The 23,281-nt window shown below is 39.9% G+C and overlaps 3 protein-coding genes across 3 annotated transcripts; 1 reads left to right on the top strand and 2 right to left on the bottom strand.

The window, feature by feature from the left end:
* Positions 1-373: 373 nt before the first annotated feature.
* LOC113676281 (dual serine/threonine and tyrosine protein kinase) lies at positions 374-6,155 on the bottom strand. Its single transcript, XM_089209608.1, has 4 exons — positions 5,347-6,155; positions 2,667-4,171; positions 2,150-2,387; positions 374-1,865 (listed from the first exon to the last, which is right to left on the bottom strand). The coding sequence occupies exons 1-4, from the start codon at positions 6,091-6,093 to the stop codon at positions 1,464-1,466; spliced, it is 2,892 nt and encodes a 963-aa protein (XP_089065734.1). The 5' UTR covers positions 6,094-6,155; the 3' UTR covers positions 374-1,463.
* Positions 6,156-6,829: 674 nt separating this feature from the next.
* Positions 6,830-15,843, top strand: LOC149044561 (dual serine/threonine and tyrosine protein kinase-like). Its single transcript, XM_089209609.1, has 6 exons — positions 6,830-6,996; positions 9,086-9,453; positions 10,492-10,785; positions 11,620-13,043; positions 13,425-13,656; positions 14,110-15,843. The coding sequence occupies exons 1-6, from the start codon at positions 6,981-6,983 to the stop codon at positions 14,584-14,586; spliced, it is 2,811 nt and encodes a 936-aa protein (XP_089065735.1). The 5' UTR covers positions 6,830-6,980; the 3' UTR covers positions 14,587-15,843.
* A 580-nt stretch (positions 15,844-16,423) lies between these two features.
* Positions 16,424-23,259, bottom strand: LOC149044560 (dual serine/threonine and tyrosine protein kinase-like). The gene is made up of 4 exons (XM_089209607.1): positions 22,092-23,259; positions 19,394-21,021; positions 18,459-18,702; positions 16,424-17,711 (listed from the first exon to the last, which is right to left on the bottom strand). The coding sequence occupies exons 1-4, from the start codon at positions 22,728-22,730 to the stop codon at positions 17,289-17,291; spliced, it is 2,934 nt and encodes a 977-aa protein (XP_089065733.1). The 5' UTR covers positions 22,731-23,259; the 3' UTR covers positions 16,424-17,288.
* Positions 23,260-23,281: the final 22 nt, after the last annotated feature.

The raw sequence follows: 23,281 nt of genomic DNA, 5'->3' as shown, positions 1-23,281 counted from the left end.
GAGAGTTTAAGGGTTTAATGCTTGCTAAAATAATAATTGAATGAATGTTTCAACAAACCCATTTAAATTTTCCATCCCCACCACCACACGCTTGGTTATGTTAGTGGAAAATTTATGTTGGATCTGATACCCCTGGTAGGCCTTAACGAAGCTGTGTACAATACTCTGTTTTCTGACTTTTCAACTGGAACAACGAACCGCCTTTAAAAGGACGATGGGAGTTCATTTATGGAACAAAACAGAAATGGAATCTTAAAAAGATGTGAGCTGGGTACACCGTATTTCCTTGAATAAGCGCTCTTACTCAAGGCACAATGTTATGCAAGCGCACCCCTCGAGTCAGCGTTGCCCATCCCTCACTCTACATTGGGGATACAAGGAAAACATGTTTTTAATGCCACTTCATTTAGGACTTTTAAGCTTCAACAAAAGCGGAATCGGCATTAAAGAGTGGTTTCTTTTCTGTTTAAGTCACTTCCAGTTATTTCTATCTCTGCTTACCATGTTCTTTTATGTGCTTTTTCTGTAATTGTAATTTTTGTCCTGTTGCTCCGCTCACCCAGTAAGGGAACCCCTTTCAATAAACTCCCCCTCCATTAAGCCGGACGTGCGCCTATTCGAGAAAATATGATAATCAGCAGAAGCCCCTACTTTCCCGTCTGTGCCTCTACTTGTAGAGACTACAGTACAAGTGCCGTGCTTTTGAAGCAGGCGTGTGATCGATCGTCGGCTGTACTGTGTCGCCGAAGAGGGCTGAATCGGTTGTAAGGCGTCAGACTTCCAACTTTACACGTAAATTTATTACAAACTCGGCGCTCGAATTACACCTAACGGAATAGATAACCTCTAATGAAACCTCTCTGACAGGTAGAGGCGAATTTGTTTTCGTGATGGTTTCATCAACTGAGTTGATGATGGAAATAATAATTGGCCACAGTAAAGAGTTTCAAAGCTGACGTTTCGAGCGTTAGCCCTTTGTGATTGCAGCGGAAGAGGTGAAAAATTCACAAAATACATCAAATTAATGCTTCCATCTCAAATGTAAGCAGTCGACTATGAATAACATTCAGTTCGTTGGATTCGTCCATATCCAGATTTGAACTAAAGGTAATGCTTTACTAAGGGCTAACAATCCAAAAAATTTAATCAAAAGATCGATTAACATCATTACCGGAGAGGTCGTATAATCAAAGGCAATTACACAAGCGTGCTCCTTATTCATAGTGCGCATATTGGTGACGAGTGTTTACACAGTGAAGTGTGCCAGGGGTGAGGGGTGGAAGGGATTCCTGTTTATCGGTACGATATGGCTCAGCGTCAGCTGTGCGGAAGGTAGAGTTGCTTTCGTTTATGCCGAGGTACGGATCGCGTTATCAGTGCCTACTCTCGTTTCTCGTACAAATAAAAAAGATGAATTAAGTTTTTTTTCATGGATGCAGAATCAATTATGTCCCATACGGCTGCTACTGATCCGGCATCTCCGCTAGGAACGTTTCCAAGTCCCTAACCACACTGTCGAATGATGGCCTTGCTTCGGGATCCTGATTCCAGCACCTTTCCATGAGTTGCCAGCATTGTTCTGGAAACACGTCCAACCTCTCTGGTGTCTTGTTGTCAACGGCATTCATCATGAGCATAACCAGAGGTAGAAAGTGGCGGTTTATATTCTGTGGTTGGTTGCCCTGACCTTCGCACACTCGCCAGATCAACATGCCGAACGCGTACACATCAATGGATTTGTCGTACTGTTGTTTTATCATTTCGGGCGCCATGTTGATAGGAGTACCAACCAACGAGTTACAGATGAGACCCTCGGGTTTACAGAGACCCAGATCAGTTAACTTTGCGTTGTTTTTCTCGTCCAACTAAAAGGAGAAAAAAGGAAAAATTTGAATTTGCTTGTCCAAAAATCTAATGTACTAGCTATATGCTGTATAAATTCAGAATTACTATTAATTATTAATATTATCATTACTATTATTATTATTATTATTATTATTATTATTATTATTATTTCTAAGTCCCCTTTTGGTTCAATAATCAGCTCCTCTTATGGAACTCTTCATGAGCACAGCCTTACATAGCTAACACCCACCACAGCCCCATTTATTTCACAATCAACGATAACAGGTAGCGTGACGGTACTCACCAAGACGTTCTGCATTTTAACATCGCGATGGATCAGCTCCTCTCCGTGAAGATACTGCAAGGCTTTGGCAACGTCAAGAGCTATCTCAAGCCTCTTTCTCAAGGAGGGTATACCCGCTAAACCATCATGAAGATCGCATCTCATTCGCTCCGAGACAAGTTGCACAGAAAGGCCACGAGTTGGGTTGGACTCCACTACGGTGCATATAACGGGTAGAATGTTCGGATGGTGGAGGGCTCTTAAACGGAGAAGTTCATTTCAGTAAATAGTTGAAATAAGAAAAGACCAGGGCTTGTATAGCTTTCAAGAATTTCCTTAATCCTCCGAGTGTTCGGATAAACCCCTGTGAACATGGAAAAAAAGAATCCTATATTTGCCCCAAAGAAATGATTTCCCAAAATACGGGCGAATCTGTATCGATAACTCCAAACGAATCCATCGACCAATAATACCGCGCGTTGTTTCGCATCTATGTCAAAACGTTACTTTACCTTACCATTTTTATATTGCACATTACCTGGTATTATGAAGTTCCAGGGTCAAGTCCTTGAGCACCTCCTCTGAAGCGACACCCACCACCTTAACAACACAGGGCCTTCCTTCTGGAGTTTTAATGTTGTCACAGGCGAAGACATTGCCCTGTGCCCCAGTCCCAATGAGCTCTCCCTTGGCTGGAAGTCCAAACTTGAACCTGTCCATGACACCATATGCCAGCATCTCAAGAAGTGCAAGATTGGGAGCAAAGCCAAGAAGATTTTCCCTTTGTATATCCTTGATGGTCTCTCCGCGATCGAACAGGTCTTTCACTTTTCTTATTTCACCGGTGAACTCTTCATGGCAGTCACAAAAAAGCTGTTTCAAGCTTTTGACGATTTTCTGAGCCATGTCAGATGGATTTACTTTCGCAAGGGCATTTGAAGCAACATCTGTCTTCCATTTCTTCGAACCAACTTGAACCTCTCCACTGATGGTCTTGATAACTGTTTTGATCGGATTACGAATTGCCTCGTAGAACCACCCGCTTAATTTTATTATGAAACGTAAAGCTGCTCCGTTGCGTTGTGAAAACGTGATTTGAGCTTCGTAAGAAGAAAGAAGGCTTTTGCCAAGAGCGAGTGCTGCCGATGGAATGTCGTTGTCTTTGGCAATTTCTCCTTGAATTTGCTCCATGCCGTCTTTGAGGTGAACAAGGAACAGATCTCTGGAGCGGAACATCATCGTTAACTTTTGCTTGATCTCTCCTTGGAGTTTTTTTACTACCATCTCCTGAATCTGGTCCTGACAGTGAGCCACAGCTTGTTTCTCTTTTACATGGCCATTTGACGGAATGGTAAATTCGGTCAAAACGTACTCAAAATCTCCTGCCTCCTTTAGGATGTCTTCTCTGGCTCCATTTATGGCATCACTGAGAAGTTCTTGTATATCCATGGCCCGCTTTTCGTCCTCAAGGTCGCGGATTATGTTCTCGTGAACTTGCTGTTCCTCGCGCAAAAGTGTTTCCAACGTCTTCAATATTTGCTTCTTTCCCCTTTTCAAAACATTGGCTTTCTGAATGAAGAAATCCAAGCATCTGGATAGAACACGCACGAGGGTTTTGCACACACACTCTACCCTTGCACGTAGAGATTCTTCAGCGAACTCTTTCAGGCTGTTTTGAAATCTCTCAAAGGCTTGAGTGTAATCTGTAAACTCTTCGGAAGAAGCTTCGGGATTTCTCTTCTTCAAAGCGTGGTACTGCTGGATGCGCCAAGCTGACAGCCCATGGAATCGCTCGTTTTGATTCATGGGCAGTTGAGAAGGGAAATGGCCGTTTTTGACAAGCCGCTCGTACACCCGTGTCTTCTTTCTGTTCTGTACTTCGAGCTCTCGCTTTTTCCGCGCCTTCACTGGTGCTGCATGACCTCTTGGTTCATCGTCCTCATCTGATGATTCGGTACGATCTTCCGGTTCCAGTTTGCTAACAACGAAAAATATTGATAAATCGGTCCCTGAGGATGTCATTTCATTCAGGACCTCTCTATCCTGGAAAGGAAACAAATAACAATTGGTAATAATTGATGATAAGACTGTGTAAAGAAAAATCATTATTAACTATAAGATCTCTTTCACGCATAGAAATAGAGAGCGAATAATCTGATCGTTTTATTATAAATCTGCTAATTATTCAAAACTTTATAACAAAACAAGTTCAAATAGTTATTTTATTTTGTTTACAACCCCACAATATTACTAATAAGACACTCACTTTACTCATGATATAAGGGGAATAGCGTAGCCAATCAGATTGCAGCAATTGGATTTGGCAACCCGAGGCAATCACTGTCGTCCATGCCCGCAGGGTGGAGAATTAGAACCCTTCTTGGGTGGGGTGGAGAATTTGAATCAGCGGAATATACGCGTTCTATAAAATAATTCAAATAGTACGCGCGCTCTGATTGGCCATAAAACCATTTTACATGAGCGTATGTAAACACGGTTTTCGTTCCTCTTTCATTAGTTATTTTATAAAAGAAATGTAAAATAGTTTCTGTGTTTACATAGCCTGATGTAAACACTTGGGAGGTTGGGATACACTCGATAAGCTCGATACGCTTATCTCGTGTTCTCCCAACCTCCCGCGTGTTTACATCAGGCTGTGTAAACACGGAAACCATTTTACATTTCTTCATTAATTTTCAATATGGAGGGGTTTAAAAGTAAAGTGTTCACCTTTGTGTACAAATGGCCTGGAAGTAAGATTTCACATTGTAGAATAATGCTTACGAGCGAAAAACTTAACAGTGGAGAATCTTTGGGAGGGAAAGGGTTATGTACATCTGTTGGCAAAGAAATGAATTGATTTTAGAAACTTTTTATCTTGAATACAATAATCATTTCGTAATAAATGCAACAGCAGGCAAGCCAGAGTAAAAGCTATGCCGATGTTGTGGTAATTACGTCGTTGTCGTTTCACGACGTTCTCGTGTTAATTTAAATCACGACTGTTTAATTTCGATGAGAGCAAACTTTTGCTTTTATCAGCTTCGTATTTAAAAACTACTCTGATCGAATTACTGATTCATGACTCAATATTTCAAAGACACAGTCCAAGTGAATCACAAAACATGGCACTTGTATAGTTTCGATCTTGATACAACCCGGAAATACAAATTGTAACCAATCGAGGAATCGATCGTCTTGAAAACAAAAAACCTTACCTGCTTTGTGAAAAGATCATGTCCATCCACCACGTATATAACAAACGCCAGAGGATTTTCCAGCTGCTCTTTTACCAAGTTGTCCAGCGCTTTATTTTCATTTCTTCCAGGGGAGTCAATGATGGTTACACCACATTTCAAGAACTCGATATTTAAACCGGTCTCCACGATCGCTCCCACTTTACTAGGGTCACCACGATCCTTCGGTTTGAGCTCGATCTTCTTTCGAGGGATTCTGTTTCCATCCTTGCCTATCATCTTTATCTCTTCTAAGGTTTTACCATGTGTGTTAACCAGGCGACAGTAAGGCTCCTCGGCGTGGCAAACGCGAACAATTCTTGCGGTGCTCGGTTGGTCTGATGTAGGAAGCGCTTTACAACCTAGGAGCTCGTTGATTATGGAGCTTTTCCCGCAGTTGGTTTGTCCTACAAAAATGAGTGCCGGCTCCTGATCAAACAAATCGGTAACTTCCTTCTTCTCCTTAGCTGTGTAAAGCAGCTCAGCAAGGGCGTTATCGAACTCTAGATGAACATCCGCCATTGCCACTGTTTGAGCCATTACTCGAACTTCGTCTGGAAAAGCTTGCACGGGTGAGGTTGAGTAGCGAAGTTCTTCTACAATTTCTGCAGTACCTTTATCGGAAAGCTTTCGAACGATTTCATCGAAGTATTTAACCGTGTCATGGTGAACTTTTTTCAGCACAGCCTTGCTTTTCTTGAAATCCTCGAACACGTCTTGAAGCGCCATGGCTGGAAGACTCCACGAGATTGAACTGCATTGTATCAGATGTCTAAGTTTATTGTTTGTTCAATTCCTTTCGTGGAAAAAGAGGAAGTCAATAGTCATCGATCACCTTGGATGAAATTTTAAAAATCTGGTACGGACTCGTGTATGATAGAATACTGGAGCACGCAGTCCGCAGTGTCTTGCTATACCAATCCTCATCGTTACATCATGTTATAACTAATGTGATATGATTTAAAAAACTCTTAATTTTCCTTAAGAAGATTTCCTTATTAAGTTCGAATGCTACTCGTTCGATCTTACTAAGGGTCTCCAGGTTGATAAACAGCGCAAACGATTCAAAACGAAAATAACAGACCTGTCAAAATAATCTGAGGAATTCTTGGCTATACAAAATTTATAGTCAACGGTCTATTACAGTTACAGTTAGCTTGAAGGCTCTTGCTCTTTTCATCTTGTCTTGGGCAGCTGCGAGGGCAGACGGTGAAAAGTGAGATAAATTCTGCTAATGAATCCCTGCTCTGACTGGTAAAATCGATGTAAAAGAAAAACAAAAAACGAAAACAGAAACAAAACAAACCAAGTTGCTGATGATAGCAAAGTTGTGTACATGTCTGAATTGATCAAAGAAAAATTTATAATGAAGCGGAAGCTCAACGAAAAAAGAAATCCGTACCAGAAAATTCCGAGTCCACTCCAATCTTTAATTGCATGTTTAGATGTCACGCGACATGTCATCATAGTCCAGTTTTTCCGAGAATCTGAATGAACCAGGAATCAAAGTGAATTCTTGAAATAAGCGTGGTTTGTTGTGCTCGTCTGTACAGGATCAAGTCCCTTTGCAAATCTTAGTGCTGAATGAGATCCAACCTGACCGTCATTGTGAACAAATGGATTCCCGCGAGGGTGAGAAAATTGAAAAAAATGTTGATTGAAGTAGTTCATGTTTACAGCATTACGAAAGTCTGCAGTCTGGCCTTTCTATTGACATACACAAGGAAATACTTGCAACTGGTTGCGGAACGAGAGCCCAAACTAAGTAATACTTACGCTTTGTGGGGAGTTAAACGAAGCCTAGCTTCATTAAGATGGAGAGTACGACCGACATTTTAGTAAGAAAGGGAAATAGAACCTTCGATACGAACTATAAACTGTCACTGATCATGCAGACGAAAACCAAAAGTCAACAGTCTCTCCTCATTTCGTTTATGTGTTATTAAAAGTTATGTTTCCATTACGAGAATCGTTCCCTTAATTAAGGCATTACATTCTTTGGAATAGTTGTCGATCGGCTCTAATTATCGTCACAACGCGATTTCCCATAGAAATTTATGTTTCTTACTCGCTGCAAGCTCACAGTAACACTAGTTTCAGTTTGTAGGAACATTCTAAAATCTGTTACTAGAGATTCCTGAACATCTCATTTTCTTTTCATTTCAAGCTCAGTGTGAAGTCTGTATTAAATATAAAACTGTTTGAATCAATGACACCCAATTTTGATCCACAAAACCAGACAGCAAACAATGTTTGGGACAAAAACAGCCTTGCCATTTAATTAATATTTTCACAAATACGAAACTCTTGCATGATGATATCCATAAGATAATGATAAAATAACACTCAGATATGCTATTTAACAAAAAGGCTGGCTGATAGAAACACTGGACAGATACAAAGACCAGCAAAAATGAAATACTGGAAAGGGATGGAAGGGTCAAAAAGAAATATCTTCTTGGAATACATATAAGGTTTTCTATATATTTGCTAACTAGCTAAGAAATCAAGCAACTGATATAAATTGATAAGTAATCTTTTAAATACTTATCATGATATCAGTGTACTTTTACTTGCAATATAGGGAAACTAACTGACAGGAAAAGTCTGCTTTGATGTTAAGTTACTTGTACTCAATGATGATGCGAGACTGCATATTTCTGTACCAATTTATGATGTTTGTAATTATTTAGAAGCCCATAACCCAATAATGGGTGATGTTTCCCATATGCAAGATTGTTTTGTTAAAGGAGATTGGTCTTAAATTTGCCATTCTTTTATTTGCATTTGCTGTTTTGTGAAGATTCAGAAATTAATTGTGAAAAGTTGCATAGGTTGTAGAAAACTATCAGTTCAACTCTTGGTACATAAATGATGTTTAGAAAATTTACTCACAGCTCTTCATGGGGGGGGGGTAGGGGCAACTTAACCCTTTTTTGTGCTGAGCTTGCTCACAGTGGCATTCTCAAAACCCTTAATACCCCCAGATTCTCTCCAATTTATGATACAACCATTAACCTCTTTAACTGTCTGTCTCAGAATGTATTAATTTTGTAAGGGGGAAGTACACTCTGGTAGCACTTAGGAGTGAGAAAATTTTAATTTTCTTGTCATTTACATTTTTCACTGGAGTTTAGTGAAGTGGCTGGCTTGTTCTTGTCTTTTTGTATGAATATCAACTTTATAATAACTAACCCTTTCACTCCCAATGCTCCATACTTTCTGGCACATAACTATTATGATGCTAAATGAATAAAGGGGTAAGTTTCTAAAGAAACTGTGGTGCTGCATTGGTGGGAGAGTGTAGCAGGTAATTTAATGTTAACAACTGAGTTGAAAATGTAAATTGGCTACTGTAAAGAGTGAAAAAGCTGACCTTTTGAGCATTAGCCCTTCATCAGAGTAATTGATGCTAGTTTGGAGAATTTGATATTGGATCAGCTAATAATCATCTAATTGATATTTTAATCTTTATTGTCGTCACTTCTCTGCTTGGTATTGTACATGTAAGGAGAAATTCTCTCTTGGTCACTCGTTGAAGTTATAGGATTAACACAAAATACTGTTGGTAGCATTTCAATCAGTAGCTCTTACGATTCAATCTGTCAAGTTTAAAACTAAATTTTGGGTACCAAGAAAATGAAAGCTTATAATTTACACTTTTCCTTTAGTTGGCCAAGATAATTGATTGAAAGTAACATCTTCTCTATTGTAAATCCAGGTATTTCTGGCAATGATGGCACAGAAACAGAAGAGTTTCCTGTCCCATCATTTGAAGAACAGTTTAAAGACTTGACCTCTCTCATCTCCTTCTTCGAGGAGTGCTCAAAGCAAACATGTGAGTTTATTGACAATATGAAAGAGAAGTTCTCTGACAGCTTGAAAACAGATCTTATGACTGACAAAGAGAGGCAGTGTCTGCAATCATATGCTTCCAAGAAATCTACTCTTTTGGTTGTTGGCCAAACAAATAGTGGAAAGAGCTCCTTTGTAAATGAACTTCTTGGTGGGTCATTCATGCCAACTTCTGAAGTACCATGCACATCTCGCATTGTCCGTCTTAAATATAGTGAGAAAAACTATATCCAGGTTTGTGATGCACCTTTCTGTTTGAAACTTTTTAAGAAAGAGAGGCTGATAATTTGATCAAATACCAGCAGTTTCTCTTTTTTTTTGGGAGGGGGGGAGGGGGAGGGATTGTAGCCCCTTTCTGCCTTCCCCTTTGCTTCTCAGGAGTGGCTTAATTTCATAGCTCAGTTGGTAGTAGTGCATCCACCTATATCTTAGAGAAACAGGTTCAAATCCTTTTGAAAGCCCGAATTTAAAGGGAGGGGTTGCTTAGCCCCCCCAATTTTTGCTAAGGGAAGGGGATGCATAGCCCCACTACTCTGCCACCTGTCCCTCCTCAGATGATATTTGTAGGTTTTCCAGTTTCCTTCTTCCACAAAAACCAACATTCTGATGAGAGTTCTATGCACCCATAACCAAATTATTTTTCTTCATTAACCATTAGAAGAGTGAATCAGTAGTTGGAAAATTGTCTTTAAATGTGCTAAAGATTCAGTTGAGGATGTGTGCACTTTGAAAACAAAGTGGTTATAACATAAACCAAACATGTAAAACCAAAAAGCTGGATTTACAAACAGCTGTTGTTAGGGTTATCACCAAACCTCATTCTATTACACAGTCCCAGAATTTGTTTTTGGGGGCAGTTTTTAAATTATTCAAACAGATGGTCAAAAGATGGGGAAAAGAGGAAAGAAATTTTGTTACAAAACTAATCAGTGGCCATGGTTAAAGCGGGAGACAAATTTAAAGCACATTTGAGGACATTTGCAAAGACTTTGGGTCATTCTTTAGAATCCAAAAATGTATTTTTTGTCGTGAATAGATCTAAACATCATAATTTAGGGTATAAATATTTAATGTTTCTTGAACATTCTTCTTTGGCACCGGTTTTGACCTGAAAATGGTGGGAAAAGATCCTACTTGTGCCATGGGCTCCTTCTTGTAATGACTAAATTGGATAAGTACATTGCAATAAGCATTTTTATCACCTCTCCCCCCCCTTTTTTTTTTTTTTTTTTTCAAAATAATAGTACTGAAAATTTTACCATTCATATGAAGGTATTGGATAAATCCAAAACTAATGAAGGAGAGAAGATTTTCTTCGATAAAAAGAAGGTACCGAAAGAGGAAATAGAGTTGGATGACAGCCAGAGAGGAGATCAATCCTGGGTCAATGTCATGGTGGAAGTGGGCCTAAACAATTCTCTCCTCCAAAATGGACACCTGGAAGTTATTGATGCACCTGGGATGAGCGAAAATGAAGCTCTGGACAAGATTGTTGAGGAATGTATCCACGGCATTCTTCAAGTCATTATCTACGTCATAGATGGGAATTCCTCTCTAAGGTTGCAGGTCAGTTATATTCTTACGTTCATGTGGGTTTTGAAGGTGGAATTATAAGTCCTATTTCACAGTCTTGGCTACATTTCAATCCCATTCTCATGTCGTTGCTTGTGATTCCCATTACTAGTGACCCAAATCCCATTTTCCTGGTGAAGGATGGTGTAACGAACGCACCGATAAATTCTCTAAACTATTATTGCACAACCAGTGTTATCTAAAATACGTATAGAAATGATTTAACAATAATTTACAATGATGGAAAACAAGGTAAATGAAAATTAAACGAAGGAAGGGCAGTAAGAAAAAATTCTGAGTACTAATTAATTGGCGAGAAAACGATTTAAATATGGTGATATCGCGCAGAGGTTGGGGACCAGCAAAGCGCTGGACGACGTTGTAACAGAAGACAAATCCCACACATCGTTTTACGCCTACTTACCCTATGTATAACTTTCATTGTCATTGGCACCTTTTCCCTTAAGAGCTTTTGCATTACAGGACTGAGCACAAATTTTGGAAGGTGTGCTACCTGTACAAAACAAATTGTCTGACGTCAAAGGTCAGTTTTATATAGGCGTGGCGTGGGGAGGTTTGACTAGAAAATGTTTGTGATCTTCATCTCTGCTACTTGCTCAGTTTAATAGAGCAAGCAAATCGGTTCATTTTTCCCGTTGGTATAGCTATATATATCCATATGGGCAGATGAGTGGATGACTTAATTTTCGGAAAGCCACTCTAGACTGCGTACAAAAAATAATATTTGTTATAAAATTGACTGCAACTCTTTTTACGGGGTGTTGTTTTTATGAATCCATCTAAACAGTTTTCGTGTTTGAATCACAGGAAAGGGGTTTTCTTCTAAACCTGAAGGAGAAAGTTGGTAACTTGCCCATTTTCTACCTGTGCAACAAAGTTGATAAGGATATGACAGCCCTGGAGTTTGACAAGGACTCTGACTCAGAAGAAGATAAAGACCCACCTAATGAGGAAGAAAAAGAGCTGCTCGCTTATCGGGCTCTCTCTCAATGCTACATGGTGCCTGGCGACATAGAACCTACACAATGTCCTTTCTTTCACGGTTTGTCCACCAAGGAGGTCAGAAACGCTCGACTGAAGAAGCATTCAAACCAGTATACTGAGCAGTTTGATGACCTCAAGTTTAAGCTGCTGAAATTTGTTGCCGCTGGAGTGACCAGCCATCTACGATCTGCAGCAGAATTGCTTTGTCAGATCCAGAAGAGAGTGTTTGATTTCTTCTTGAATTGTGACTTCAACCAAGATGCAATTCATGCTCAAGATGAGTTATTTAATAAGCTAGAACTTAAAGAGCGGGATTATGTGGTAAAAATGCGAGGTTATGTTCAGGAGAATCTCTATAAGCTTTCCAAACTTGTCGAAGATGGTGTCAAGTACAACAGAGCCAAGATCCTTACTGACGCCGCCCAAATGCAGTTTGATTCAATCAAAATTGGAGATGTTGTCGGGCGAAATGAAGTGGTAGAACAGTGCCGCAGACAGATTAAGGACCTGGTGTTGTTCAAGGCTACGAATATATCGCTGATAAAAATTCAACAGACTATCTCCGTTATCACCAACGATCTACGCAAATCTCTCGAAAGCTCGCTCTGTGAGGTCGGCAAAAAGGATGACCACTTAGCTACGGTTGTAAGGAGGCAACTGCAGTACAGTTTCCTACAACATTTTCAGACGCGAGACGTTTGTCCTCATTTTGATTATGCTTTGATGAAAAGTGGAGTGAGGTTTATGGACAACGCGAAGAAAGCTGTCATTGATGTGTGGTCTGCCATTCGAGGGAGGGGGACGTATCTTAACGCGGAATGGAAGCAAAGTATCGCCGAAAATGTGCTTGACAACATCGATTGCGATGCCATCGCACGCAGAATTTGTGACAGGATGCTAGAGGATCTGGAAAACGGGCACCAATTGTTCCAATTTAACCTGGCTTACATGAAGCAATTTTGTCATGCAGCCCTAGAACTGTCTGATGTTCAGAAAAAATTCGCCGCAGAACAATCCCCATATTTTTCCAGACTGATGAGTGAGGCCAGTGCTCTTTCCCAAACACTGGTTTCCGATGTTCCTTTGAGAGCAGAAGCTGGAGCGCAAATAGGAAGGGAGGGCAACCGAGGCAAGGTTTTTAAGGACAAAACCGACAAGGAACGAGTTGTGAAACAGCTCACTGTTACAGCTCACCCCAGTGAAATGCGAGATGAACATTTGCTAGGCATTACAAGAACCCTAGGAAGGTCAGATTATTAGATGGTTTTTGGTCACAACCCCGGCCCATATTATGAGAAATGTTTTTTCTAAATTTTTACCTAATGTGTCTCTCATAAGTAGCCACCATTAATGTATGACTAGTGTACATTTTATGTAAAAGCAGTTTTGCGTTTGACCGCAAGGAGTCGCTCTCGAAATGGGAAAGGGAAGATTCCCAATTTTACCTTGAACTGTTCAGGAGAAAGAACATACTTCCTTTGTCTCCCACGTTTCTTAGAAGCAAAATTGAATTTTTAACATATATATCGATGATGATTGGAATATTACAGAGCACTATGGTGCATTTTATCGAGACACAAGATATATCCTCATTAAAACTGTATCTTTTTGGTTTTTAATGCCCGCAGGATACAAGATGATATTTCCACAATCCTACGACCTATTTCGTTGAGATTGGACGGAAGTAATAGGGTCTCTCTTCTGTTTCCAAAAATGGCCACAGACTTGTTCGAAAGTCTTCAGAGTGATCCAATCCTTTTGCCTCAAGGTCTGAGAATAACGCAGCAAATGGCTGATGCTGTGGAGAACTGCTGGGATAGACGCATTTACCATGTTGATCTCAGGATCACAAATATATTGGTAACTACGCTTCTGAATTACATTACGATATTAAATCCCTTTAACTTCTCTGTTTCACTGACGAGAGTATACTGACCGATTAGGTGTCTCAGGATTTTCTTCTTAAGGCTATGATTAAGTTCTTGGACTTATCGTTCGGCCCAGTATAGAAAAATGAAGACAAATTAATCTTATGACTGATTATTTTTTAATTCAAAGGAATTACAGATCTTTAGGCAAGGTAGCTTAGCTTATCATTGCAGCAGCAAAGGCCAGTGCCCCCCCCCTCTCGATGAATGGTGTATATCGCAAGGAGGGCACCTTTTTTTTTTATTCGCTGCCCTTTTTACTCGTATACAGACAATGAATATGAAAGAGTCTCAAGCAAAATGAGAAGTAATGGAATAAGCTCTGCTTTGAGCCATGTTGACTAGGTTTTTTTTCTTTCTCCTCTTTTTTTCTTTTGGAAAACAGCTTGACTTCTACGGGAATGCAAAACTGAACGTTTCTAAGCCAAGGGATGACACGATTCCGTATCCTGACAACCAGGCGCCTTTCCATGTTCCTGCTCAGAATCCCTTTGTAAGCGCATCTGACCTTGTTTCGTTGAACACTCTGCAGGACCATGGTGTCTACAGTCTTGCAGTCTTGCTTTTGCTGCTTGTGGAGGAGAAGTACTGCAGACCACCCTATGCCCAGACGGTAAAAGTGGATGAGGTGTATGCTGCCGTAGCCCGAGGAGAAGATTGTGCGTACGTCTGCGGAATAAACGATCCAGAGGGTCGGTCTTCTAGCGAAAGGAAAAAGGCTCGCGAAATTGTCCTTTCCATTTTTGACTTTCAGCGGGAGCATAAGGAGCATCTGCTCTCAATGATGGATTCTTTCAAATCGAAAGTCACTGAGGTGGTTTCTAGTTGTGAAATCCCCCGACAATTTGAGACTACACTTTGAAAAAGTCAACTTTTCTTCTTTGTCAAGGGGTTAGGCAATTTTTGGATGAAAAAAAAACCAGAATTTACGGCTGCCTTCGAGGGAGACCTTAAAACTCCAATTCCATTTCCACCTATAAAGCAATTTATATAAGCCAAATTTGAAAAGAAAAGTTTTTATTACATTGTATAATCCATTAGCATTCGATTCAACTTGCGCTTGTTTCATTTTGCGTTGTTATTTATGTCTTTTTGTCTTGCATTTAAGGCAACCATAGATGGTGATGGAGTATTTATACCTTAGATGTACTTTCAGAGCTGTTTTAAGGCACGAAAAATTGGTGTTACTATGTTACCCGAAGAAAACTAATATCAGCATAGGGTGAAGTTGGAAAATGAACTCGGGTTCTCGCGTTTTTTAGTGAAAATCATAGCGCGTTAAAAGCTTGCTAGGATTTTGCAATAACGGATTTTGCAAACACGTGATGTCGTCATGACAGAGTTTGTTCTTCTAGTCGTTTTATTGAACGGTGATTGCGTTTTACGGATTTTAGTTCATCTTGCTTTTGTTGATATGACAAATGTGGTACCAATGAATATACTCAACCTGTACAGTATGACCTGCAAAAGACACCGCCTTTTTTCATCTACTTCGACTACCAAGGTATCTTTATCACAGGCAACTGTTACCAGCTTCTCGAAAAATAACTTTTTGAGAATAACGGGAGTTCGGAGATATGTTAAGCATTAAAACAAATTTATTTCCTTTATACTTCGCAGATAGCTGTAGCTCGGTAGAGAACGAGGTTCGATAAGTTGGTTTTTCGATTATTTACACCTCAACCAAATATTACGAGGAAGTTCATTAGCTTTACTGCTGCTGTGGTAACTGGTTCTATTGAGGAAATGACAACATTTTAACTGTGAGCGTCTTTTTCGTTCCAGAAGATTACAACACTGTTAAAACCATATCACAGTACTGTGTAGTGTTGAAAAAACAAAACAAAAAGACCAAAAAAAAAAAAAACTAACAAACAAAAACAAAACCAACAGAAAAATAGGAAACAAGGGAAACGAAAACATAAACGAAAGAAAAGAAGGTCTGTTGATGTAGCTGCTGTATTTTGGTAGTAATTAGATCTAGAATGTAAATGCTTAGTAAAATTAAGCTAAAAATAGTGCTTTTAATCCTATCACCAAGAGGGATATAGTTGCAAAGGTGTCTGCCTTTTTTGTGCGAGAGGGAAAATAATAAATTGTTACTTGTTTCCTGTCAGCATTTGATGTGTGTATACTTGCTATTAATAATTTCTTTGTAAGCTTTCCATGGAATTAATAGTCGTAACTTACATGCGAGCGTTATATTTAGAAAGGGGGTAAGTTTCTAAAGAAACTGTTGTGCTGCGTCGGTGAGGGTATTACGATATAATTTGGTTTAATTAACTAAGTCGATAATGTAACTTGGCCACCATAAAGAGTTTCTGAAGCTGACGTTTCGAGCTTCAGCCCTTCATTTTAGAGCTTCCTAGTCGCTCTGATGAAGGGCTAACGCCCGCATCGTCAGCTTAGAAACTCGGCTCTACAGTGGCCAATCTACATTGTCCACTCAGTTTATAAAACCAAATTATCTCGCTATAATTATAGCCTGAAACGTGTCCTGTAGGTTTTTAGATGAACGAAGTGAGCTGTTTTCCCGTCGATGACACAACGTAAATGACTTTTTCCAGCACCAAGTATGGTCGCCAAGGGAGAGTAGATTTTACTCATCTTCGAGTCTGGCGTTTTGATCCTGCAAATCATTATGATAAGGGTCCAATAATATTACCACGGAATGTACAATATTCATAATAGAGCATTGATTGATTGGAACTATCAAACCATTTTATTGCTTAATCAATTTTGCGCATTGCAATCAAACGACAATGTTTCGATTCAATACATGTAATTTAGCTCGAATACCAGTAACTTTTACACGGTCAAATATATTAACGTGTCCCTGTACGATTCTTTCGACCCAAAGAAACGTGATCTAAAGCTGAAATTAAACGTTCGTTTTTGTCTAGTGCAGGGAAAATTGAGAAAACTTAAACACTTGAAAAGGGTAAAAAATTAAAAAACTCGTCTATCAAGCTAGAAATGTTGTAATAAAGGCATCTCGATCACTGAATACGAAACTGCATGACAACGTTAGGATACATCGCCACAAAACACAAAGACCAATACTGTTAACTGCCAAGCTAACTAGTAAAAAACCCTTACTGTATTTTTTTCGATTCAACCCTCTAGTGGAAATATATCCAGCCATTTTAAATAAAATGTTACTTCTATTGAATTCGACCTCCTTTTCCCTGCAACAATTATTTGTCTATATATTTTTTTTCTCTCTCTCCCGCCATCATTATTCTATCAAAACATTTATAACCTATTCTGAACTTATATGAAATCAAAATGTAAAATAACATGTCAACATTACTCGATGGGGGTATGGCTATGTTCAGAAATATCACACCCATGCCCCCACGGATTTGGTGGCAGCTGCAATTTATAAGGCATGTATTATGCCACATGCTATAGTTCCATCACAACTAGCTCTTTCCTAAGAATTCTTACATCATTTTTCATCATTAATCTATCTGCTGGATGAGTAATTCCTAAACTTTTTAAACATCTTTCATGGTATGCCCTTATTCGATAAAATTCTGGAACAAGGAAAACAATATTTGTTCAACGACGGTCGCTAGGCATCAAAGTGTCTGGGCAAGAACACCTTATCAGGTTCAATTCATAGATGACGTTTTCCATTTCAATGCTTTCTCTGTTTTTCCAGCACATCATCATCAAATTCCAGCATGCATCGCTCACCTGAGGCAGTCTTTTCGGAAGGACTCCATTCTCAACCGCTCCTTGCATTGCCTCAGTAGTTTTCAAGTTTTGGTAAACTTCAGGTCTTGTTGTCCCACTTCCCTCAAAGAGCACCCACAGTAACATTCCAAATGCGTAGATGTCGTACGAATGATAACTGAGGTGGCTTTCTCGGTGATAGTGGTACATTTCTGGTGAGATGTGGAACGGTGAACCAAGAGTGGTCATGTTGTAAGGACTTTCAGGTTTAGCGAGGTTGATCTTGGCTTTTCCATCTTTCATAAGCTAAAGGAAAATAACTGTTGTGAGGTTTCCTTTTACAATAGAAGCTTTAGCATCCCGGAATTGGAGCCATGCGTCATAAAGTATACACGTATTCACGTTAATGCAGGGAAATTAATGTTACTTTATGTTGACTAATTAAAGAAGTGAAGTCTGTAAGTGAGCCAAGTGGCTCATCCAGTCGGACACTATGTCGGTTTCCATAGCATGAAGAGACTAGGAGTATTACAGCCACCCCCCCCCCCCCACCCGCCCCCCCCAAACATTTCATCAGGCTTCCCTAACAATTCGCCAGTACCCTTTATACTCCTGGGTGAGAAATAATTCATTGCATAAAATTCAAATTATGAGTGACAATGTCAGTAAATTGATAAAGTTCCATGATTTACTCGGGTTAGCTCTTACTGTATTTATACTGTCTCTTGAGGAGAACACTTTTTTCTTGAATATTTTCCAACGATTCGTTATCTTTTATCTAAATTCTTGTTATTTCAGAATCGAAAAATTTCAGATTTTCTCAGAATTCAGGGGTAGCCAGAAACTATAAAATATATTTTGTTGACATATTCTTGAGACTAAACACGATTCTTAAAACTAGAGAGCGACCCATTCGATGGGGTCATCTTTCACATTTTGTGAGAAGCCTGTATGGCGCATAGACTGCTGTGATTATTTGAATTTTTCTTACATCTCCAGCAAAGACCATAATTTAAAACCAAATCCCAGATTGCACACATAGAGAACCCCTACCAGAATATTTCCAGGTTTCAGATCCTCGTAGACGTAACCAATATCATGAATGGCCTTCAACCCCTCAGCCACCTCCAAGGCTATGTTGATCCTTATAATCAGCGGCAATCCCGGTTGGAGAGCACGCAGCAGATTCTTTTCTGCTTTCTCCATGACGACGTGTACGGTATCAGGATCTGGGAGGATCCATCCATACAAGCGTAACAGGTTTGGGCGGGAGCCACTGAGCCTCAGAATTATGTCCCTAAAATCAAATAACACCAATATTTACTCTAATGATTTTGTCAGGGGTATGGTAATTCAGATCGTTAAGTCTTAGAAATACATATCAGATAGTCTACTGTTTGGATTTGTAATAGAGTGAACAGACTGAATTAAGGTCATGAAACTATTAGAGAAGTCGCCCAAACTTTGAGATAAATTGAACAGGGGAATCCTCAAAACGTGTTTTTGTTCTTATCAAGCAGTTTATGATCAAATCGACGCTTCTACCACAGGCATTTGATTGTCGTCCATGCCGCGGGGGTGAGGAGTGTGGACCTTACCTGGGTGGGGTGGGGAGCTTTAGCCAGGAGTATTGATAAAATTTTAACTATGGAGGAGTTAAAAGAAAAGAGTCCGCTTTCACATCGAAGAATGATGCTTACAAGCCAAAAAAAAAAAAACAAAAAAAACAACAACAACAAGAAAAACAGCAGCACCAAAAAAAAAGTGAGTTTGCTAAATTCAGAAACATTCGTTGATCATACAGAGAGTTGTTCAATAAAAAATGTGCTTGAGTAAGCCATTTGAATGCAAACTTGGCCCAGAGAGACGGAAATATAAACGGAATAATCTTCAAAAGCTCAAATGCCCGGGTGGTTTCCCGAAGGGGATGATGAAGCTTAGAATTGACTGACGCATTAATTCACTACAGTTTTTAATGCATTACTTACATCATGTTGACTAAATCCACAGCATTCTGGCTCCAGGCAGCTTCGCTCAAATTTCGCTTTTCAATGACTTTTACCACGCACTGTCCAGTGGGTGTGGCACTACACCAGCTTTCGCTTATGCAGTCATAGATAGCTCCATGTCTTGTTTTGGCCAGAAGAGAACCACGCTCAACTGGCCCAAACGTTTGCAAATATTGCAAGGCCATTCCTTCCACAGTCAATTTTCGAATCTTTGGGGTGAATTGGACCCGGAAAGATTCTAGCTGAGCCGACACGAAGCTGTTGGTAAAAGCCTCTTGCAAAGAATTGAAAGAAGAAAGGGCACCCTGAAATTTCTCATGCATTTCTAACAGACGGTCTGCACATACGGTTAGAACTGAATACACGACACCATTGAAGTCAATCATAGCCAACAGCGTCTCACAAATATTCCGCCTGGTTGACCTCTCGGAAATATCTACGTCATGGTAACTCACCAAGTCTCGTGGCGAAAGAACTCGAGAGAGAGGATCCGAGATTCCAGTTCTCAGAGCAACAGAGGAAACGTCGTTCGTGGAGTCAAGAAGCCCATTCATAACAACTTGGAGTAACTGGTCTGTTTCACTTTTGACGGTCAGGAATTGAAAGTCATAGATGTCCTCTAATATGCGTGAGACCATTGGGTCTTGAACGACTGAATGGAAGTCATCGATAGCACGTATAAGATCGTGGACGTAATCCTTCATGAGGCCGTGAACAGCTGTCTCCAGGGTTTGGCATGACATTTCCAAGATGCTGCGTTTCATGTCAGCAACAAATGTTGCTAAAGCAATGTCAAGGCCGGAATCTAGCAGTGTCTCTGAGAAAGCCGGTAGCTCAGTTCTAACCATAGTTTGAAACTTTATCTGCAGACTTTCCCGTTTGTCGGCTTTGTACTCTTCAGCTTCGCGTAAAACATGCGTCCTAAGGACTTCTAAATTTGCCACAAGCGTGCGCTCTGCCTCCTCCGACTTGAATGTGATTGCTGTTGCCAACGTTTGGATCATTTTGTCCAACACCTCGGCAGCTTTTGAATTCAACAAAGGCACAACCGATGCTTTGTGGGTGATGGAATCCCTTCGCACCTTCATGGTACTCGCAAAGCTTTCTTGAAGAAGTACAAGTTTTCTTACGACTCTAACAGTTTGAGTTTTAACAACCTCACAAAGGCGGTTCTCTAGACTGGATTCAAAAAGACGAAATTTTGTGGTTGCTTCTCCCTCTTGTTTTCTCAGGCGTTCTTCGCGAACTTCTTTGGCTGAAATAGCATGGAACATGGGGCACGTCTCCCACGAATCTCCACGGAGATACCTGTCTTTTAGTTGATCAAAAACGGCCTTTGCCTTTTCGTTTGCTATTCTTGACTCATTTAAATGACGTTTACAACTGCTACCTGTCTCTTCATCGTCATCTTCATCATCATCATCATCATCGTCGTCGTTACCGTTGTCCTCGTCATCATCATCATCATCATCTCTGTGAGATTGCAAGCTACGTCTTGACCTCCCATCATATTTCTTTGCTTTCGTAGTGATGTCCACTTTGTTGCAAACAAACATAATTTGAGTTTGAGGAAATTTGTCCCTTAAGAATTCCAGTGTTTCTCTATCCTGAAAGAAAGAAATAAATAACCCAGTGAAGGGTTAATTCAAAGAGGAAATTCTGATTGTTTGGCAAAGGTCTACGCTCAATAACTTCGAATAACAATTTGGGAATGGTAACTAGAATTTTTTTGGGGGGGGGATCACATGGTTTTCTATTCTATTCTATTCTATTCTATTCAAGGAGAACTGAGTGAGATCAGTCGTCGCCAACATAGTACATAGGGAAAATCATAGAACATTGACTGTCTATTAACTGCCAATATGGGAGGGGGAAAACAAGAGTACGTACAACCAAAATCCCCTGACCCGACCCCTTTGCCCCTAGGCTATAAATCGACCAGTCCGCAAAGTAATAAGTTTGGATGTTCTCCGGTCTAGTTCAGTTTGGACAGCGTTCACTACAGAAGAGAAAGTGGACTATTTGAAAATCTGATGTACATTCTCTAAACTTTCTTAATTTGAGAAAATGAAAGACACTTTTTAAATTTTAAAACGCGTACGTGAGCACTTGGTCAGTGATAGGACCTCTCACATTTTCAGACATCTACATAATTCTCCACGATGTCGCACACTTTTTTCTGATGAGTTTTTTAACATCTTAGATCACGCGTCCACTACTTTCAACTTAAAATAAAGAAGCTATCCACATTCAATGGGAGAAACCTACACTTAATCACCAATTTTATCACGTTAATTTCAAACTTTCCTTGTTCTGTTCTTACTATTGTAACAGAAATTCGTTACATATCTGAACAGCTCATCACATGATAAGCTGTTCAGGGTTCTTCCGGTTTAATTTTGTAGTTATTACTTCGCGAGATGATTCCAGGCTTTCATTTTTAAAATCATTTAAATTAAGTTCCTCTTGCTCATGTTTTACGAGACTCTTTGGCAAAGTTGCTGTTAGACTAAGCTCAAGTAAGAGATTAAAACTTTCCTTGCTCTTTGGTGCCAGACTTCAAACCATAAGATGTAAACAATGAAGCTTCTATTTATAATACAGAACAACAGATATTGCGTATGTCTTATCCATGGACTAGTAGAGTGATTCAATGGGTGGTTTAGCCTTTACTTACCGAGCGTGTGAGTCGTTTATCTCCGTTGATGACATATACAAAAAATGGTACGGTGCCTTTTTCAAGGAAGCTGTCCAACACTTTGTCTAATGCCTCTGATTCACTCTTCCCAGGCGAGTCGATGAGTTCCAGTCCACTTAGTAGAAGCTTGTGGTTTAATCCGACCTCAACAGTGGCTCCCAAGACAGCTTCATCTTCCCTGTCCCGATCGGAAACGACGATGAATTCTTTTGGGGGTTGTTTGTCGGTAAAGAACTGTTTCTTGACCTCTTCGCCATTTGATCTTATGAGTCTAACGTACGGCTTACTCGCATATTTGATTCGAACAATTCTTGCCGTGCAAGGGATCTCGTCAACTGGTAAAGCAGACTTTCTAAGAAGTTCATTAATCACTGAGCTTTTTCCACAATTCTTTTCGCCGATGAAGAACACCGAAGGGCTTTTCTGGAGCTCGTTTCTTACTTCCTCTTGATGCGGCAAGAGAAACCTGAGTGCATCGTTGTTAGTCACTGGAACACTTCTTTCGATTTCCTGAAAACAATCTACCGTTCGCTCGAATAAGTTGGAGCTACTGTCGTAGTAGCGTCTGAATTCATCTATAGCTCTTTGCAAATCGGAGTAACTGTTTGAGTCTCCCATTGATTTCCTACATGAAGTCAATCCATGTTCCGTGGCAGCCTCACAAGAAGCGCCGAAGGTTTCTTATTTTTCCCAGAAATCATGTACTTGTTAGATAGGTAATTGTACTGGACTTGTACAAAAAGGATAAGCGGAATGTATTCGTCAAGTGACTGTAAGTTTGAAAAAATTAAAACCTGCCACGACGTTCTCGGCTGTTTTCCTTAGTCGACAATGAGGAAGAGGGATCATGCGATCATAATTCAACAAGTAACTTGTTTCGAAAAATACGAAGGGTATAAATATTTTGAAATTGACTTGTTCCAATTTCGCCATACCAGCGGCACTGGTCTGCCTCTCTCTCATGTAGCGACTCTCATGTAGCGAAAGTTCTTTCCCAATGCTCTTGCTGCTAGAAGCGTTGAAAAGGAGCTCTCAGTCAATATAATTACTTCGTTAATTTTCTGGCTCATGTGACGACAGTCACAAGTAACCAAGTTTGGGATTCATGTACATCGCCAGAAATCAAGGACATTTCGAGCCCGCTAACAATTATCAGCGGTATATCGTAT

This window comes from Pocillopora damicornis, chromosome 6 (genome assembly GCF_964200805.1).
Source record: "Pocillopora damicornis chromosome 6, jaPocDami1.2, whole genome shotgun sequence".
Lineage (NCBI taxonomy): Eukaryota > Metazoa > Cnidaria > Anthozoa > Scleractinia > Pocilloporidae > Pocillopora > Pocillopora damicornis.
This window is presented reverse-complemented; position numbering and strand designations above follow the sequence as displayed.

Bases quoted from the DNA above. Each gene is read 5' to 3' on its own strand.
- LOC113676281 (XM_089209608.1), bottom strand. From the start codon at position 6,093: ATGGCGCTTCAAGACGTGTTCGAGGATTTCAAGAAAAGCAAGGCTGTG. The intron at 4,172-5,346 runs GTAAGGTTTTTT...TTTCCTTTCCAG, and splicing joins ATGATCTTTTCACAAAGCAG to GATAGAGAGGTCCTGAATGA. The intron at 2,388-2,666 runs GTAATGTGCAAT...TCTCCGTTTAAG, and splicing joins CTGGAACTTCATAATACCAG to AGCCCTCCACCATCCGAACA.
- LOC149044561 (XM_089209609.1), top strand. The intron at 9,454-10,491 runs GTTTGTGATGCA...ATTCATATGAAG, and splicing joins GTGAGAAAAACTATATCCAG to GTATTGGATAAATCCAAAAC. The intron at 13,044-13,424 runs GTCAGATTATTA...TAATGCCCGCAG, and splicing joins ATTACAAGAACCCTAGGAAG to GATACAAGATGATATTTCCA.
- LOC149044560 (XM_089209607.1), bottom strand. From the start codon at position 22,730: ATGGGAGACTCAAACAGTTACTCCGATTTGCAAAGAGCTATAGATGAA. The intron at 21,022-22,091 runs GTAAGTAAAGGC...TCTTTCTTTCAG, and splicing joins ATAAACGACTCACACGCTCG to GATAGAGAAACACTGGAATT. The intron at 18,703-19,393 runs GTAAGTAATGCA...ATTTGATTTTAG, and splicing joins GTGGATTTAGTCAACATGAT to GGACATAATTCTGAGGCTCA.